This window comes from Cyphomyrmex costatus, unplaced genomic scaffold (assembly GCF_001594065.2).
Source record: "Cyphomyrmex costatus isolate MS0001 unplaced genomic scaffold, Ccosl1.0 scaffold302, whole genome shotgun sequence".
Classification (NCBI taxonomy): domain Eukaryota; kingdom Metazoa; phylum Arthropoda; class Insecta; order Hymenoptera; family Formicidae; genus Cyphomyrmex; species Cyphomyrmex costatus.
In genome coordinates, this window is record NW_017277148.1 from 472,376 (window position 1) to 493,355 (window position 20,980).

Below are 20,980 nucleotides of genomic sequence, written 5' to 3' on the forward strand. Positions count from 1 at the left end.
TGTAATTATACCGTTATCTTAATACTTTTAATGAAGAAGAATTAGAGGAATCATCCATCTGGATAAAAATTATTATCTCCATATGATAGTTCCTTTTATAACGAGCAATTCGAGTAATTTTCTTTAGACCTTATTGATTCAAAGATATTTCAGATGCTAATATTGCTAATATAGTTATGGGACACTCTGTATTATAGGTTTATATACATATATATACATATATACATAAATAATGAAGAAAGAGTAGGAGGAGACGTTTCTTAATTTTTCATTAAAATCACCACTTTTCAACCGCTTGTACTCCAGAACGGCTTGACCGATTTTAAATTTTTTGGCTCAAATTACTCGATCGTGGCAATGCCACCTTTTCAGGACATATAACGTTCGATTCAAAATTTTTTATATTTTAGTAGTTATGCACCCCCCAAATTGGACTCTGGTGGCTCGGGATAAGAGACTTTGTGTAGTGTCTTTCAGTTTTTCAACACATGGCTGGAGACACTACCACCGCGTCTCCTGAAAATTTATCGAAAGCTTTTTAAAGTACAAACTTTACTTTTTGAGAATGAAAAAAAAATTTAAATACGACGGAATTATGCTTAAATTTAAGGTATATAGGTATTTAGGTATCTTATATATAGGTATATATTAGGGTGTGCAATGCAGAGAACGCAGCTTTATAAGTATTTAAAATTCTTTAATATAATTGGTTTTAACTTTAATTCCTCACTAGATTTATTAATAAATGTATAAACTAATTATTAAATTTTAATATTAATTAAAAAATTTTACAATAGTAAAAACAATTATTTTTTGTAATAGCTCTTTGTTTTCCTTTTCTTATTTTGAATGACCACTTATAGAAGAAAGCATTTTACGAGTTGCGATCAAAGAATATAAATCTAGTGAGGATTTAAAGTTAAAACCAATTATATTTCCATCAATGCAAATTAACCGAGAAATTAACTTATTTATAATCTCGGTTTAACTTAAAATTATTGTTTACCTTTTTCTGATTTTGGAATTATAGAAAAAGACGAAGAGCTATAATTAAATCGAGATTAAAGTTAATCTGATTAGTGGAAATGGGCATAAGTCTGATATTCATGCATAATCGCATTTTTATATAATATATTTAATTTTAAGATTATCTTATTATTCCCAGTTTCACGATTCATGGTTAACTCTTAACCGTGGTTCAACTTATTTTTCATTTTCTTCCAATTCTAGAATCAGAAAAGAAATGGAAGATAAGTTGAACCTCGCCGCGATTAAGAGTTAATTATGAATTATGACTGGACCTTAAAGTAAGAATCTAATGGACTATAATACTAGCTATTAATTTTTTTACTCGTAGTTATTATATTATAGATACTAAAGAAAATTAACATCAAATAACATTTTAGTAATTGTAATGCACGGAATTTTTAATGTGTACGTGTCTTTGTATACACAATACTCTCTTACTGAATTTTTCTTACACTTTTTTAATTTTCAAGAGTGGAGTTTTGTAGAGATGTAAATATTTTAACTTTTAATTTTAGCAATTTTTGAAAGTTTAATTGGTGTTATCTCTTTTATATTGTTCTAATTCTTTTTTTGATTTTTGAGAATTTAAAAGAATTTTCTCAAAATTATTTCTGATGATCGATTTTGATAGCAACATATACCAACGGTTGATAAAAATGTCTAGTGACATGTCCGACTATTGGTAATTACAAATTCCATTATCAATATTTGCGTTGATATATCTTATGAACGACATCTATTTTTCAGAAACGTATCAAGATCGTCTTGTCAAGAGTGCGAATGTCAATGAAACAAAGCTGAGAAAAATGTGCCGTAGTAATGCGACGTTTATCGTGTTTTCGTTATTTCTGATATTCTTCTGCGACACGACGTCATCAGAATGCATACAGAAGGCACCTTGCATTTGCTCGTTATCGGACGGCTACTATTACAATTTGACCGCCCTCGCTGACGAAAAGTTAGTAGATTTTTAACTGTTAACCTCCGTGTTTCCTCCGGCTTTGTTTTTGCGTTTTTTTATATGTCCATTATCTAATTCTTATAAACAGAGAAAATAGTATTAGCACAAATTCAGCTTTTGCAGAAAACTTTAGAGGAATTGATTAAATAAACAATGAACAAAATATTTTAATCCTATTAATCTTGTGTTATTATTGAAAAATCTTTGTGTTTTATTAAAGTTGTTTTTTATTTTTCCAGATACTTTTCCAGAAAATATATTTGATATTTCTGTAATTCTGCTATTTAACGTTTTCCACCAGAAAAAGTAATGCGACACTGGTACAATTAATTGCTATAAATTAAAAATCAGTTTATTTATATTTGGTGTTAATAGTTTAAACCTATTGATGTTTCTAGGTTTTCATGATAACAAAGACAAAAAATATAGATATAATTAGGAGAATATGTAGTTAAAATATTTATTAATACTAAAAATATGTAAATTGATTTGCATTTAATTGTACTCAGTATCTGTTGCACTACTTTTTTCATAAAACATTTTAAGAATCAAACACCTCTATATATCTATCTATATATATATATATATTCATTGTTTATCTAAATACTTCCAATATTTATTTAATGTATAACTAATATTTTTGTAGAACAGTGCATTATATAGAATATAAATTGATTAATTAATTATTTTTCAGGCCATTCTCTGCTAATAACATTAATTGGACAGTCTATTTTCATCCATGCACAAATGTAAATATGACGGTAGATAGCAACGCAAAATGTCCTAAGGAAAATATATCAGTAAGATTTAAAGCAGTTTTGATCAATTAAAAAAAATACATTATTCTGTTATTTGCATAATTGATGTTTTTACAGTATCTCTTAGATAAATATTGTGTTCTTCTAGCTATGTATGGTACCCAGCAGCAATAACACTAAAATACTAACTGGAACAGCAGAAGAAACAAAAATGAAATTGTCGTATAATGGCAAATTTCCAATTTTTGAAATACATCATAATGACACTAAAATGATAATAAACATTGTGTGCTTTAAGGGAGATAAAACCAATTTTGTACTTGAATCTGATCCAATTCCTGCTAATAATAAAACATATGTAAGTATGAAAATAGTAATAATATTGTCTGGTATTACGACATCATTTTTTATTTAATTTTATTACTAATAATATTTGCAGTCTTTTCAGCTGACTTCGCCATACGGGTGTAGGTTACATCAAGAAATGGGATTATCTACGGGTTCTCTTTTAGTTATTTTGTTCTTTGTCAGCGTTGGTGTATATTTCATTGGTGGTATCATAGTGCTGAAAGCATTGAGGGGAGCTACAGGCTGGGAGATGGTGCCTAATCACGATTTCTGGTGTAAACTTCCTTCGCTAGTCAGAGTAAGTGGCTGCGACAATTAGTAATATGGTTATAGCTCTATTTGATCCAGAGTAATATTATTCTATCTTTTTGTAGGACGGCGTCGTCTATACCTTCAACTGTTGTCGAGCGGACAGTTATGAGAGAATATAATATGTTTTTGTTAAACCGATCCGATTTCATATTTATTAAGCGCCTGAACTTTATCATAATTTAGTGTATTATAAATAATCCATTTATATTCCAAATATTTTTTCTACTTCTATTTCTGTTTGTATTACTTTAAAACTTTGTACATTTAACTTTAACAGAGTTTATAATATAATAGTTAAGATAAGAATAATCTTTTAATCAACCGTTCACATTGTGTAAATTAATTTGGTAAATTGTTTGCAATCAGTATAATATATTGTACATTTAATTTTGGTATTTCTGTTGCTTTCGATATTTGTTTATCATGTTAAAAGTACAATGTATATACATTGAAAGATGTGATACTTTATTACGCAATGTCACGTTCAATGTTATTTTTTTTTATGAGATAGACATTTCAATTTAATTTGATACATAATTAATTTTTGTATCCAAGCCGTATAATTAGTATCTGAAGAGTGAATTATACACCAAAGGACTCGTTAATCCCTTCTAACATTGGATGTTCTTATTTTAAAGTACAATGTATATTGCAAAAATAATGATAAAAGCGACCGTGAATCAATTAAGATATCTAATATTAACGATGTATGTATGATCATATTTTGACTGCAAGGGCCTAGACGTTAAAATTGGATGTTTCCATGGATATGCTATTTTTCTCCATGAGCATTTTTTTCCCATAAATATATTTTTTATAGAACTTTTACTAACATTAGTAAAACTATTCACAAGATCAACTTTTTCTACAATTAGAGTAGAGTTCTTATCTTTTTTTATACAAGCAAACTGTTTGTTTGTATATGGGCGCTTAGACCCTTGTATAGTCAGTAATGACACATAAATGGTGATTTGATAAAATGTGATGTTTTATTAACAAAATCTCTAATAATATAAAAATATAAATACCTCTATAGATACATTTTATATACTTTTATTTACATTTCTATGTGCACATGTATGTAAAAAGTACAACTTATTTGCTAACGATTAATACGCGTATATGATATTTATGAAATTAGCATTACACATCTATTTTTTTTTCTATATAATAATCTCTATCCTAAAAGAAAACTAAATATTTATCGTAGTATGTATTAGTAAATTTTATTTTTACCTAGCTTTTCTTATTCATTTACTTTAATAATAAAGATAATAAATAATGATATTACATAAATGGAGTTTATATAATTAAAAAGATGCGTATTTCTATAGTAAGCTCTTCACAAGATCTGTCCGTATTTTTTTTTTTAGCAATTGGACAATACTGAATTCTTTAAAAATCAGGCTTTGCATTCTCGTCTCTTCTCAAGGATCACTTATTGTCAGTATGCCTCTCTTGGATGCACGCAAGTGCGCTTAAAAGCTCTCAATTCCATCCACTTGAATTGAGACCTGCTGATCGGTGTGAATGATGACCCAACTGCCATTGGCATTCAAATTGTGAATGTGCATGTTTTTCGACGAGAAAACATTCACGATACTGGCAAGATCGTGTACTCGATTCGTCCGATATAAATAAATGTAGTCCCTGAGCACGATGCCATTGGTAAAAACTGCGTCGTCCAAAGCGAGCAATAGCGGTTGATTGTCACGGACGGCTCCTGTAATTACACAATGATATCATTGTAATGTAATGTTCAATTGAGGAGATTTAAGAACATATGTGCTTCATTTCTACTTTTGATATTATGTATAATATATAATGCGCAGTAAAAAAAAAACTTGAAAATTTTAATTTACAAACTTTCGAAAAATACTTCAACTGAAATTCTAGATAGCCCTCTTCAAGAAATTTAATTAAAAATTTGCAATTTTTAAAATAACAATAACAAAAATAAAAAATTGTTTAGTTATGTCTCAGTTGTCGGTTAAAAATATATTTAGTTTTTACGACTTAAAATTCTGTTTTCAGTTTTTTCTTCATTCTCTCTCTGGTCTTTGTAAAGTTAACGTCACAGATTCCTTGAAATAAATTCTAGTTTCTTAATGATATTAAATTATAATATATTACCTTTGATGATGTGTTCTCCAACTTTCACGATGACCGCTTTGTTGTCACCCTCGATGTGGCCCTCTTGCAATTCCACGCCAATATCTTGTGCCAGAATGGGCGCGTTAACTAGATTCAAGCCATTCTTAGTCTGACCAGTTAGTATGCCAACCAGAACGGCTGTGTGTATGAACTTCTTGTCTTGCATGCCATTTCCTACCGTGCGGCTATGAATTACTGTATTCAGTTTACCCTTGAGGAAGCGACCGGCTAATTGACCCAATTTCTTTGACAATTCGATCCAAGGTTCGTTCTCAGCCGTCATAGCGGCAGATAAGACCGGAGCGTTTACGATACCGGTGACAGCGTATTCCGTCGATTTACCTGATAAAGCCAGGAACTGTTGCGCAATTTCCACAGCTACTCGTTGCTGCGCTTCCTCTGTACTGGCACCTGTAATCAAATAAACCGTTAATTTCACTGTTTCTGTAATGAGGCATTCAAAGTTAAAGAAAGATATAGAAGAAAATGTCGCTCATTTGCTACAATCGGTAAAATTAAAGACAATTAGCTAATAAAGACAAGGTTGGTTAAACTTCGGAAGAGCTACAGCATCTACAATTTTAATGCAAATACATTTTTTTCACGTATCTTTGGTTCCTGAAAAAGAATCTGACAATAAAATTTGACGGTCAATTTTACTTTGTTCTTTTGAAAAAACTGCCAAAAAACGTTTTTTTTTCGTTTTTTTATATTAGAAAATATTGATTTGACAAAAAGAAGTTTCAAATAAAAAATTAATTAAAAATTAATCTATACACTTCACTGTCCACGTATAAATAGATTTCCTTTTTTTGGAGTGGCCCTCGCTTCGCATAGAAAGTCGTAAACCGTTAAGTTTACGAACATTATGCATAGAACCTTTTTTGTAGAGAGTTTAAAGGGATTAATTTTTTGTTTAAAACTTCTTTTTGTCAAATCAATATTTTCTAAGATATAAAAAAACGAAGAAAAAATCGATTTTTTGGCAGTTTTTTTAAAATGACGGCCAAAGTATGATTGACCGCCACATTTTATTGTCAGATTCGTTTTCAGGAGCCAAAAATACATGGAAAATAATATATTTGCATTAAAATTGTAAATGTTGTAGCTTTTCCGAAGTTTTACCACAAAGTTTTTTAGAAAATGAATTCAAGAAAATTTAAGTTATTAAATTTTATATTAATTTGAAATGCAATTTTGATGTAATAATTGATGATTGCAGAAATAAAAGGGTTAGCTCATATCAGTTATTATATCATAACGACGTCTTTTAGACATATATGTATAAATGTTTATAAGAGATATCATAAGAACATTTTCTAAACAATGTGACGTCTGGATTATATTTCCGTTTTATTTTCACATACAATTAAAAAAACGACAATTTTTTAGTCTTGTCAATGTTGTAGCAAATAAGCAACATGTTAAGTTATATTACTGTTATATTTAAACAAGTAATGGAAAATAAAAGAACGTGAGATTAAAGTCAAAATGATACATAACTGGAAAAGTTATTGTTATAATTTAATATAATATTTGCGACATATACTATAAATTGAATAAATAAGTATTATACAAACCAAGATGAGGTGTTGGAACAACTTTTGGATGTTTAATTAGCTCTAAAGTGATTGCATTCTTTGGCGGCTCCTCCACGAAGACGTCTAAAGCCGCTCCGCCACAATGACCGGATTTTAACGAATTCAAGAGGGCCTCCTCATCAACAATGCCACCACGTGCAACGTTAATGATATACACTCCTTTTTTGCATTTTGCCAAGGTCGTTGTGTTGATCATATCTGCAAACATGCATGATTAAGTAAATATTTTTATATAGATATAAAATATAATCCTATGCAATCATTTTTAACACATATAATTAATTCTTTTCAAAATAAAGAATGTATTATTTTATTAAGATTCCTTCCTATGAGTATAGATTTCAATCGGCAAACTGTTTACAGTGTTTAATAAGTTTAATTAATACGTTAATTTTCCCAAGCAGAATAATAAGTCATAATAATATCAAAATGACATTAAGATGAGTCGGAAATGAATGAAAAATTATTTTTTGGAGTCATTTTGACATCATTATGATATCATAATGACTTGTTCTGCTTTCGAGTTTATACACTGTAAAAAATAAAATGTTAATTTTTAACTTAAAGACGTTGAGTGGATTTTTTGAGACATGCAAAAATGTTAAAATTAACATTTTTGTGTTAATATTAACATTTTTGCACATGTTTCAGAAAATCCACTCATCTTTGAGTTAAAATTAACATTTTATTTTTTACAGTGTAACTTATATATACATATGTATATGTATACATATAGCTATGTAAACATTAGTATTAATTAAAATACTATATATATTAAATTATAATTATAGTTTTTTAAACTTATTATGAAATAAATTAATTTATCAGTTATTATTAATTTAAAAATTATGTATATGGTATATAGTAGAAAAATATAGAAAAAATATTTTCTATCAATTTTGGTAATAATTTTTAATGACTTTTCTACTAATGAATCGGCGTACATTACGTTGTTTCTTTTTACGATTCTTTACAAAATAAAATTTTTGAGTATTTTAAGAAAAAACCGAAGAACTTCTTTTCAGGTGGAAAAAGTGTTTTAAACTCATCGATTCTATTCTGCTAAAATATTCGTAAATTCGTGCAATCTTTTTTTCGTTATATAATAATCTTTTGCATCAAATTAATACATTCAGATCGAACGATTCGTACTTCTGGTTTCAGGCATGAGCGGCGTGTGTACGGTAATATAGTCGGCGATGGGCCATATTTCCTCCATGCTGAGGTTTCTGATGCTGAGCTGTGCGGCGATTTCGTCTGTTAGAAACGGATCGTAGGCAACGATATTCATGCCAAAGCTCTGCATTCTGTGAGCCACTTCGCGGCCTATGCGGCCCATCCCGAGAATAGCGAGGGTCTTGCCGGACAGCTCGTATCCAGAATACAATTTCCGGTCCCATCGACCTTCCTTCAGCGATTGTGCAGCTTGTGCGACGTTGCGCGCGAGCGCGGAGATCAGGGCACACGTTAACTCGCAAGCGCTAATGCTGTTGCCTCCCGGGGTGCTGCAATTATCAAAAGAACAATACAGTTACGTGATATATTATAGTTGTTATCTGTAAGCTATTTCGTCACGAAATCATTGTGACATTTTAATCGGTTATTTTTTTTGCTACTAAATCTGATCTCGATTACAGAGATAAAAATATAATTCAAGATTCAATCAATTAAATAATTCTCATAGACGTTAATTAACTGATCCAGTAAAAAGAATTCTATTTTAATATTTAATGAGCAAATCTATTTCAGCAGACTTGTTATATCATAAATTATTAGATGATGTTCTAAAAGACTCTCGAGTGTGTGTAAGAAAAAAATAACTTCGATTGAGAAGAAGAGTTTGAAATCGCTATTCTTCTCAAATCGATTTTTATCGTTTCTTTTCCAGCAAAACGCTAAATGGAAGTTTTTACACTTAAGATTGATATGCGCTTGAAAAAAATTGTTAAACCAAATATTGCTTCGTCATATGAAATCTATTACCTAATTTCATCATGAGCAAAAATTTTTATAGATAAAAGTACAAGATCGTATACGTACTTTAATACGATTGCTCCTTTACGTGTGGCAGCTTGAAGATCAATGTTGTCGACACCGGTACCAGCTCGTCCAACAACACGGAGATTTGGGCAAGCAGCAAAAATATCCGCCGTAACTTTGGTCTCGGATCGGACGATAAGAGCATCATGATTCTGTTGGACGAAAAGAGAATATACATTTTCATCTTCTGTTCAAGAAAAATTGAAACATACGAGTTCAAATTTTATTCAGTGTAAATCGTAGTTTGGTTTAATGAATCTATATTGGAAAAGCAAGAAGTGATAAATATTCGGGATTATTATCAGTTTTAAAATGTATGTATATCTACTTTTGTTATATATATAACATATATAATACGAGTATGATTTCAAACGTGAGAGCAAGTTTTGTAATGTATTATTAGGTCATTTAATCCGAGTTAACATTGCAATGAAATTATTTTTCAAATTTTTTCACAGAGAATATTTATACCATAATATCAAGAATTTATGTTATTTTATGTACGAATTTCAAGTCGACAATAAAAAATTGCTTTGTATACTTTTTAATACAGAAAGCTTTATATAAGTTTCAAGAGAATCTATATTACTATAGTCCCTACAAGTTTCTCAAGTCGACCAAATTTATTCATGCTTTTTAAATATCATGAATGTAAAATTAGATCTTATCAAATTGCTCTGGATCTTTCTGGTTTACATTAAAAAATATGTCCTGAATTTATATTTTTCTGTTTTTGTATCAAACGCGGTAAGTGAAAAGAGATGCATAGACGTGAATTATATCTGTGGCTCTATGATTAAGAAATATGATTTAGCTCATTGCTTATAGAGACTACTGTTTGTGAACTTGTGCAAACTGGTTACTGAACTTGCGCAAAGTGGAAATGTATTCCATGCTTAATCAGCTTAGACTTCAGTAATAATTATGCACGTAAAAATGGAGATAAGGATAACATGTGGTCGCATGGGCGTCTATCGATATTATTTTCATCAAATCGATGCACATTTACCTCGAATCACTGCAGTATACAAAAACAAAGTACGAAAACATTATGTAATGTACGTCGAACACGTTTAAAAGGTATTTCAAGCACTGGTTAATATTTGTGACACAAAGAGAGATATACTTTTTATATTAGTTTATAAATAAAGGAAGAATCTTTCTTGTTTTCTGCGAGAAACAATTCAAATAAGTGCAAAAGAATTGGAAATGACAGACAAAATTTTGACAATGTCATCCTCCAATTTTGGTAATTAAAAATTTACAGCTTCACAAATTTAATCTCTTCTATATATGTATGATATAACAATTCTTTTTAATTGATTTATTTTTTCGTACAAAATTTCTTTATTCTTTCTTCGATCACTATAAACTGAACTGTGTCTAAAAAATTTTCTTTTCCCGTTGCCCCAATCTATTCGTAATTTAATTAAATTCAATTAATTTCAAATTTTGTTTCCCGCGTCCACATTGTGTATATCTATAATATTTTGAGAGAGACTTTAAAATCTCCAATTTCTGTCCGACTCGAATTATCTGCTATGTGGGAGTTCTTAGCTGCGTAATTTCTTTTTATTTTTTAGCTTACGTGTTATACTGAATGTATCCCGCGACAACAAGTGCAATTTGAGATGCTCTTTATTTTACTGTTACACTTGGATTTTCTGTAAAATGAAAATGGGAAATGGCAGATAGAGAAAAGAAATTGAGCGTAGAAGGAATGCTAGGATAGATCTATTGAGAAATACGAATGACGACAGTAAATCTTATATAGAGGCGCCTATGTGTGCGCTCATGTGTGCAACACATGCAGAGTAAACCGGTGGTACAACGACCCGTCGCAACTAACCAGTATCTGCACCAGTCGAGTCAACTGGATAGAACCGGATCACCGACTCGAACACAAGTAATTAATAGAAGAAAAAAACAAACAGGGATCGAAAGAAACTAGCGAGACGGAGAAAGACAGAAAAGGCAGAGAAAGAGAACAAGACGCATCCCACATGCTGCTACTTACATTTACATATATTTTATGCTTGTACAAAATAGTTGCATTAGATCGAGAATGATCTGCCTTAAAATGGATTACAAATAGGCGGAAAGAAATAATTTTGTTGAATCTAAAAATTGTTATAGATACTGACTAGAAAATAATTTTGTTTGTGGACTGTTTACCTATAATCACGTATTGTACGATGTTTAAACTGATCGATCGATAATGTTAAAATTTTTTGCAGCATTGTCGTTTAAGGATTCTATAATTATTTTAATGGTCTAAAATTATTTTCAGATCTATATTTATAGCTATATTTTTCAATATTTCAGCAAAATCGTGTAAAAATTTAGTTATAGTACCTAATTAGATTTACTCTTATAAGAACCAAAATAATAAAATACACACTAAATATATGGCAAACCTAGTTAATAAAATATTACAATTTTTACATATTTTTAAATTTATGTTTAAAAGAAAGCACAATTTTGCCAATTTTATTTATTTTTTCTTTGCGCAGAGAAGCATTTGATGATCATATTAATTTGAAGAAATATAACTCGATCCTTATATAAGTTTAATTGGATTATCGAGAATCGGATGTGTTTCAAAAAATGAAACAAAAAAAATTTACAAATAGCACTTGATTGGCAGAATCGGCTTAGTGCATAAATGAAAACGAATAGCCTATCTATGATAAAACACATTTTAATTTTTAGTCACAAAAATTTTTCTGCACTTGTTTCTTCGTAGAAATATACATATATTTGCATATCTGTGTTATCTAATCTAATCTAATAATAAAAAAAGAAAAAATTATTTAACTTGAGTATGTATGTACATAGTCACGAAACTAATTATCTGAACACTGAGAAAAATATCTTGTTGGATTAATTGGAATTCTAGTTGAAAATGAACGAATCAGAAACTAGTTGAGACAACTGAAATTCTTGATTGATATAATCATAATCTTCCAGTCTGTCTATTTTCAACCAGATATCTTTCTCTGTGTGCACTATTATATTGATGATTTTTTCAAATTATTTTTCGATTCTTAAAAGTTGCGATTCGCATTACGACACTGACAGTATTACAATTAGTTACTCAAATATAAATGAAAACTATCAGTACTGTTATGTGTGTGTAAAATCACAATTTTTTAACATTCGGACCAACAGATTTAACCAACAGACAATATTTTTTTTTAACAAATATTCAAATAAATATATATATGTATTTATTTGAGAAACATTTATACGTCATTAAACAATTTTTGCAGAATATTGTTTGTTGGTTGGGCAATAGTTTGAAGGAATGACCAAAAAATTAGTTTTGTGATTGTATACATATACAAACTTGCTGCAAAATATTTCTTTCTCAATCCTTTTAGAAATTTTTTTAAATAATTGAGTTTTTTCCACACGATTTCTCAACCTGGGAGGTTCCATTATCATAACTGTGTTTATCTTCCACATGAATTCCAGTGTAATCTAATATTATCGATGATGCCTTCTCATCTGACACGTGATATTTTTCACTCAATAGATCGTATATTGGTAACGCACACAACCTTGATTTCAATATCAATAACTTCTATTCTTGAAGAAAAATTAATCTCGCGTAATCTTTTCAGGATTCAATCGTTATTCTTTATACGAGTTTATATTCACAACTTACAAATACACTTTATGATCGATATTTGGCAATAAAATGAAAAATACAATGGTTGCTTATAGGGATTATACTACGTTGTATTCTGACTCTATTGTTTATTATTAATATCATTCTATCTCAAAATAAATAAATATTGAAAGTGCAATACAAATATTATTTGACAATGAAAGAGAGAATAAAAACATAATAGATTTTCCTTAAGTAGCGCGGATTTCCTTTCGATCATACTAAAACAGAAACAATAGTTTTTGTATCAATGAGTCTGTAGAATCAATGACTGCAGCTGGTAATTCATAAACGCTGTCTTTGAAATAAATCGGACTTAAACTTAGTTTTATATAAGCTCAGAAATTCACTTAAAGAAAGTTACGAAAAGACCGATATCTTTCATTGAAAATGATCAATGCTGCCTCGATTAAAATTTAGAACAGTCTTTAAGAATTTAGGACCGCGTTGTGGAATTTTTAGAGAACGGGAGGAGAGATCGAAACAGCCCTTTTAAGTAAATTTCTTTTCAAGTTTCCGACTTTAAATTACGCTCTCTTTTTCAACGATAGACGGAGTTCTCCGTTTTTACAGTCTTCGACGTCGGATATTGAGCGGAATTTATAACTTTGCAACTCCCATCGCGATTCGCTTTGGCTCAATAAAGCACGGAAATTGCTGAGTTTTACAGTATTAAAATCCACCCACCTGCAGCTCCTTGATCAGCTCATCCTTCGGTAGCTTGTATTTCGTCGTAACTGGAATACCATGCTCGGCGAGCAGTGCTCCACAAGACTCGTCCACGGGATCGCTTATGAGAACACTTTTGAAGTTGATCGACATTTTAACCTTAAACAAACGAAGCTCTTGAACACTTTGTTTATTTGAAGAGAGGAATAGCTGATCTTGCCTGCATGATTTAGAAGCAATATTCCGATCAAACATTTCCGCGCCGTATAAATCGCTTTATTAAATTGCTATTTTTAGATAATGCTAGTAATGATTATATTTTCTAGAGTTTTACAATATACGCAAACGTCGTATTTTAATTAAGAAGATGGCTTATATAGTTGGCGGTTCGTAATCAATCGGCAAATATGAATATACTTCTGATAGTTGTGACAATTGATGAGCGAATATAATAATATTATTCTTTGATTTTTATCAGATATAAATTGATATCGATAGTAAATAATTACGGACTGTTTACAATTAGGTTGAATATATTGCAAGTAGTTGGAGCTATTCACGTGCGAATCTCGATAATTAATTAAATGACTTTAAACATTTGTAACTACGATTATCGGAAATATATCATATAAAATAGAAAAACGTGTCTCTAATTCAAAATATTCTAACTTACAGTTATCTAATGATCTTTTAAAAATTTACTCATTTATTTATTGTTAGCCTCAGAAGTATAATGATTTTCTTTATTGCGCTCTTAAATACTGCGATAATATATATTTTAAAATAAATTTAATTTGCATTTAACGAAATATAAAATGATCTGGATTTCAATTAATAAGACTGAGTGTGTCTTTAGTGTTGTCGATCTTTAATATGTATTATTAATATTCATAATAAAAGAATGACATATTCTGCATTTAAAAATAAGCATAGATATAAATAAAGTAAATATCAATTTTTTATAGAAATTTAAAGTGTTTATGTTTTCAAATAATTTTCAAGTAAATAAATATTAAGAATGTAATTACATTTTTATTTTTTAAGTTTAACAATTAAAATAAGTTAGTAATAAAAAATCCTGTCGAAACGTCCCAATTAAAACAGCGAATAATCTTTGTCATTTATTTTAAAGACTTGACCAATAAGAAGTTCTTTGTTTTCATAATTTATATTAAAAATTTATTATCCCACACACAGTGTATAATTTCGTTAGTAAAATTATAATATTCAAATTTCTTAAGGAATAATCCTGCGTTTAATTGATATTAGTCGGTATTTTTCATTTCAAACATAATGAAAATTTCTATACTTTGATTTAAATAAGTTAAATAAAAATGTGTATTTGCATTTTAACTAGATAGAAATGTAAAAAACAGTACCACACACATGCGGAAATTGTAGAACATAATTAATTGCAATTAAAAGTTCCGGTTTCGTTACGTAATATCGAGCTAATAAAGTATTATGCGACAGAATAACTCGCAAAATTGCCGATTTATTCGCTCAGGAATTACCGGTATTCATAGTAGCAATATATAGAACACGTCACTAGTCAGTGAAAGTTACGTAAGTGAAGTAGGTAGATGCACACTTATTTCCATTTTATGATTAGCAAAAACCAGAAATTCTTCTTCTACCTGTTAACATATTTTAATCGAAATTTTTATCGTATTCGCGAAATTTTAAACCCTGCTTTTTAGAGTTTCTCTTCATACAGTTTTATTGTAAAAATTGACGATGATGATCGCAAAATGCAAATTCAAGAAATAATGAGGCTTTAAAACCATCTTGTTGAAAATTTGTCCTAAAAATTGTATTGCTATTAAAGCGTTACACGTTGTTTAAAGAATTATATGGCAAAGTTTTCTGGATGTCTCGCGAATTCTACGTTGCACTTTTACGTAACGCCTCCTGTATACGATGGCGACGACGGAAACCGGGGGTCAGCAACAAGTGTCAGATTTTCTCGGAGCGGAAATGGTGTCAGCTTTCCGGGCGCGGCATGATCGACGAGACTGAATTTAAATTTGCGGGACCTACCTTTTCCGTGTCTCTCCTCTCGTGGAAGAATTCGCAATACGTCTCGGCTGAGCAGGTCTCGAGTGCAGAAAAGAGAGAAACTTAGAAGTCTCGTGACTATATCGGTGCGTATACGGTGATCCACTCGTAAACTGACTCGTTGTACTGTCATTTATCTTCTTATAGTGGAGTCCCCACTCTCGGACGGATCGAGAGAAGTGTCGTGAGTGAATTGTTGATGGGGCTCTCCCTCTTTCCTGCAGTCCGCTCGCCGGTGAAAACCGCTCGGTCTGTACGTATATTCGTCCCGAGTGCTTTTATCTTACCTTGCTCGAATAGGCATTTTCAGAATGTGCTTAGATAATTATTATGTCTATTTACGATTTTTTGACCTATTCGCCCCGCACTTGTAAATATTTCGTCAACGATGTTTAGAATTCCGATATTTTGAATGTAATGGAATATCTTGCGAAATATTATTATTATTATCAGCTGTTTTCGTTTCAGAAATAGATGGAAATTGGAGATGGAATGAGATAAATTAAAATTAAAAAGTGAAATGAATTGGAAGAAACGGAACGATACAAATAAAAGGAAATTGAAATGAAAAGTGGAGTGATGGCATTTTACGATGATAAACGTATTATTAGGTGATCAAAGTGTTACGTGTGTATGTGTGTGTGTGTATTAATTTTATATCTATCACGTATATATGAAAAAATCGAGAAATAAAGGAAATAACTTTATTATTCATTAATGTAATATCAAGATATAAGAATTAATTTTAAGATTTAAAAGAAACTTATTATATATGTTATTATTTATTTTACCATTTTATATACTTTTAATTATTTCATATTAAATATTATTTAGTATACCAATTTTTAATATCTACTAGTTTAATTTACTTGAGAGCTTGATATAATAATTTACAATGATGTAAAACGTGATTAAAAAGATTATTAAAATTTTATTAGATATCAACATTTATATATTTTCATTTGTATTAATTTAGAAAGCATTTGATCGACACAATGGTTTTAGAAAATATGTAGATAAAAAAATTAAAAAATTATTCGAATTCTCTTCATTCTTGTTATTGAATGCTATGTCAGTTATTAATAGTACGTGGTAAATACTGATAATATTTATTTTGATTGCTAATTATCTTTTAAATCAAGCGTGAAGAATCGTGATAATAAAATATATTTTCTCTATGAATTACATGAAAATAATTTTTATTGTGAGATGTAATAATTGTATAATTTAAGATGTAATTTTACTATACAATTATATTTTTTGTGCTAAAAACGGGTTCAATAAATTGCATGGTGATTTTTAAATTATTATTTATAATTTTCAACGATTATAAATTTTTTTAGCTTGTGCATTTCTTTAATTTCATTATAATTTTAATGATTTATTAGAATAAGAGATATTTCTTTAAGGTAAAAGTTTCTTAAACGTAAAGTTTCGTTTATTGCTATCTGATACGTATTTAATGATACTCTTTCTGTTTAAAAGAATCAAATCAGATTCTTTCGAGTTAAAAGGGAAAACTCGGAATTCCTTAGAAATTTGTTAAAATCTCTTCTTTCACACATTCTGTTATGTATTTTTTATGATCATTGAATTGTACAATATTGACATTATTTCATTCTTTTCGACAAAATAGTTTTCATCGATATTTACAACATTGCACGTGAAATGAACAAATGTTTCTGCAATAATAAACTGAGTCACCAAACAAAGTTATGATTCTTGTATAAGTTTACACATATTCGAATGATTGACGTTAAAAAGATTAAAATATTTTTATTTCATAAATACTAATATTTTTACACATATCAATTTTTTAAATATTAATATAATACTTCTTCTATTTCTATTTTATAGAATAACATACTGCTTATATTATAATACTTAGATAATTTAAATTTAATTCTTGTTATTTTAAAATAAAAATTATATCTCTTATTCTAATTAATCATTAAAATTATTTATTCTAAAAAGTGTTTTTCAAATAGTTCTCTGATTGTAATACACAAATTACATGTCCATCGATTTCGGCGTTTGATTGAAAATTGTAAATGGAAAAGTAATCGAGAGGAACGAACGCGTAATTCATTAACATAAGAGGAAAGAGAAAGAAGAAAGAAACATCCTTTCACGATAACTCATTATCGATATCTCGGTGCTATCGATCTGTTCATATCGTAGAATAAGTTTGACAATTTGCACTACCATCATTGTCGAAATACTGAAAATCTGACGAGATTCATCCAATTTGCAAAAAAAAAAAAAACGTCAGCGTTTTTGCGTAACGGACTATAACAGCGGGTTATCGCATTGCGTATTCGTTAAAAAGCACGTGCAGTGCAAAATATATTTTCCATCGTCGTGCAACACGATAGGGTCAAGTCGGGGCGCGCGAACATGATGCAACTGCTGCTGGGGGTCCGCGATTCAGCGACAAATAATCTTATTACAGCGTGATGTCTCCATGACTCTTCGCTGGTGCAATCATCTTGCATTCTTTCTCTCTCGCTCCTTTTCTCACTCTTGCTCTCTGCAGTCTCTCGCAAACAACTCAATTTTCACTGTTCCTCTCCGACGACTGATAACGCGATTGCTACAAGATGAAAGCACAAATCACACGCCTTTGATTCTTGTTTAGAACAAAGAATCAAAAATTTTAAATTTTCATGGAACATAATTTAAACAAGTGAGAATTCAAACGACAAAATGTTCATTTAAATTTTAATTAAGTAAAAAAAAGGTCTTCTCTTTCTAAAGAAAGATGGATAAAATTACGGTCTGAATTCGGTCTGAAAAGTAATAAAACTCTTTTTATGCATGTTTTTTGTATTTTTTTATGTGTTAAATTATTTGCAAACAATTCTTTCAAACTGATCTGATGGGAACATGTTAAAAATTGCATTAAAAGTAATACAATTTGAGTAACATAAAATTTGATCTTTGATTGCAATTTTCAATATTTTCCCATCAGTTTAGTTTGAAACGTTTGTAAATGATTCAGTACATAAAAAATAGAAAAAAAGCGTAAAAGAGGTTCTATTGTTTATACTGAAATTGGTAATTTCACTCAATGTCCTAGACAATGAAAATAAGTTAATTTTGACCAAAGTTATGGAACCTTTGTTATGCATATTATTTATTTTCTTTAAATCAAGATTAAATTCTTTGAATCCAGATTCAAATTGTGGCTAAAGTAACATAGTATATGAAACAAATTTTTTGCAATATTTCAAGATGCTTAATAGCATTATTATCATTAAAATCAATGATTAATTTATTTTGAAATATTACTATTCCATCTTGCATTTGGATCGTGTTTCAAAACCCGACTATATTTCTATTATGTAGACAAAATAAAACTGCGCCATTTTTCTGCCATATCAAATTAATAACGTAATGCACAGCTTATCGCGTGTATTTCGCGCAATTAACGTTCAAATTGCGGCCATGGTAATTTTACATGGCAACCTTCCTGTGTTATAATGTTTATTTGTGCAGCGAAATAATGCATGTATTTTATAATCAGTGCGATATCTCACATCGTATCCTGTTTTCCCGTTGAAGTAAAGATCATCGGATTTCACGAATTTTGCAAATATGTGCCCATATATTGTATATAAAAATCAATAAAATGGAGATATTATCAATTTCGCGTCTAAATTGTTTTCGCGCATCACGTATCAACCAAAATAACGCGCTTTGTGCGTCAGTAAACGAAGATATCGTCAGGCGTCAAGAAATCATCCGACTTTGGTACCCCCAGCGGACCGCGTTATCTTATCAGCGTGGAAAATAACTCCGTCGCGACATCTTTGTGACATGATAACCGGTCGTGGCTCACAGATACGTCATATATTTTTCTACCTAATTCTTCCGGAGATATTACGAGAGCAAAAATTGACTAATCGAAAAAGTATAGGTCATTATCCGGCCGCGTGCACAATAAGTAGGCGATCAAACCGTTCTAACCGGATCGAACGGCGATTAATCTATCTTCATATAACGATTATGTCTTCGGGAAATTGACAGCTTGCCTCTGGCTATTTTAATTACATTTGCTTTCTGAGAAGCTCGTGATAGTGGCGTAATAAACGGCATGCAAGCAAAAAACGTCCTGTGTGATATGAATAATGAGATGCAGCGATTCTCAAGCATAAAGAGAGTAAAATTTCTAACCGATTCACGCGTCTAATTTATGTATTATTCATACAGTTTTAGGGGGAAGGAAGGGAGGGAGGGAGGGAGGGAGGGAGGGAGAGAGGGGAGAGAGAGAGAGAGAGAGAGAATAAAAAAGCTAGTCATATACTGTCTCATGTAACAAAACAAAGTGATTTATAATAATAATAGTAATAATAATAATAATATAACAACAACAGCAACAACAATTGCATAGATTACAAATCTTTCCTTTCTACTTTTCTCAGATTCTAAAAAAAATGTAATGAGCAGGAATACATAAAGCTCATAAAATTTTTCAATCATGAAGTGCATATTGCAATGTTTCAGATTGTAATGTTGATTTTGGTGTAATTTTGTTGAAATATATAATTTTGGTGTAATAATTAATTGTAGAGGTATAAGAATATGTTTTTTAAAAGTATATTTATTTATGTTCCTATTCTTTTTCTATAAGTAATTCCAAAATCATCAATTTTTATATTGTGTTGTAACAAATGAACGATATGAAATTTCTATTTTCTCAGTCAAGCCATGAAGCACACCTTTCGAGAAATACTACTATTGTATAAACATTGACTAAATTGTTATGTTATTGACAGAGCAAATTGCACTTTAGATACTTACTACGAATTCATATAGTCTGTGTTGAATCAACAGCTTATATTTCGATTTAACTCTTTTTACAGAATAAATCAAATATGCAGTAAAATAACAAAAATAAAGTAATAAAGATGTTATTGATTTTTTTTATTTCAAAGCTATTTAAACAAAGTCCTATATGATTTTTCATTTATTTCGCATTTTTTTTTGTCACAAAAATTTATTTCAAATTAGTAGACTTCAGAGTTATATATAGAGATATAAGCGTTCTTAAGAGAAAAGTAATACTCAAAATTATAAATAATATGTAAAAATATAAAAATAAAATGAATAATATGTGTATTTTCTTTTGTAGAAAAAGTAAATATCAGGCAAAAGATATTAACGGAACATCTTATAAAGATTATAGTTTCTGGTCTGTTGAGAGTATTACTCGGTCCACACCGTCGACATCACCAAATGTTTTGCGTTTCTTACGCCATGAGTTAATCGTATTTGCGGTATCTTACGTTCGTAATTCCTGGAAGTTTCTCATGGGAGATCCTCTCGTTCTATGCGCATTTCAGAAATCCTGGTTCCTTCCCTCTTGGCGATCATA

The 20,980-nt window shown here is 29.9% G+C and overlaps 2 protein-coding genes across 2 annotated transcripts; one reads left to right on the forward strand and one right to left on the reverse strand.

Annotated features, from left to right (window-relative positions):
- Positions 1–1,790: 1,790 nt before the first annotated feature.
- On the forward strand, positions 1,791–3,567 carry LOC108775652 (uncharacterized). The gene is made up of 5 exons (XM_018542081.1): positions 1,791–1,987; positions 2,685–2,790; positions 2,897–3,106; positions 3,188–3,394; positions 3,471–3,567. The coding sequence occupies exons 1-5, from the start codon at positions 1,836–1,838 to the stop codon at positions 3,525–3,527; spliced, it is 732 nt and encodes a 243-aa protein (XP_018397583.1). The 5' UTR covers positions 1,791–1,835; the 3' UTR covers positions 3,528–3,567.
- A 1,147-nt stretch (positions 3,568–4,714) lies between these two features.
- Positions 4,715–15,724, reverse strand: LOC108775628 (hydroxypyruvate reductase). Its single transcript, XM_018542051.1, has 7 exons — positions 15,586–15,724; positions 13,564–13,704; positions 9,204–9,355; positions 8,316–8,668; positions 7,143–7,361; positions 5,542–5,973; positions 4,715–5,131 (listed from the first exon to the last, which is right to left on the reverse strand). Exons 2-7 carry the CDS (start codon positions 13,696–13,698, stop codon positions 4,887–4,889), a joined length of 1,536 nt encoding a protein of 511 aa, XP_018397553.1. The 5' UTR covers positions 13,699–13,704; positions 15,586–15,724; the 3' UTR covers positions 4,715–4,886.
- Between the last annotated feature and the right edge of the window lie 5,256 nt (positions 15,725–20,980).

What these genes read in the sequence shown, in the direction of transcription:
- LOC108775652 (XM_018542081.1), top strand. Translation starts at nt 1,836, where the DNA reads ATGTGCCGTAGTAATGCGACGTTTATCGTGTTTTCGTTATTTCTGATA. An exon ending in GTCCTAAGGAAAATATATCA is followed by an intron (nt 2,791 to 2,896) that starts GTAAGATTTAAA and finishes GTGTTCTTCTAG; the next exon opens with CTATGTATGGTACCCAGCAG. An exon ending in AACTTCCTTCGCTAGTCAGA is followed by an intron (nt 3,395 to 3,470) that starts GTAAGTGGCTGC and finishes ATCTTTTTGTAG; the next exon opens with GACGGCGTCGTCTATACCTT.
- LOC108775628 (XM_018542051.1), bottom strand. Translation starts at nt 13,698, where the DNA reads ATGTCGATCAACTTCAAAAGTGTTCTCATAAGCGATCCCGTGGACGAG. An exon ending in AGCTGATCAAGGAGCTGCAG is followed by an intron (nt 9,356 to 13,563) that starts GTGGGTGGATTT and finishes TTCGTCCAACAG; the next exon opens with AATCATGATGCTCTTATCGT. An exon ending in AAAGGAGCAATCGTATTAAA is followed by an intron (nt 8,669 to 9,203) that starts GTACGTATACGA and finishes TGATAATTGCAG; the next exon opens with CACCCCGGGAGGCAACAGCA.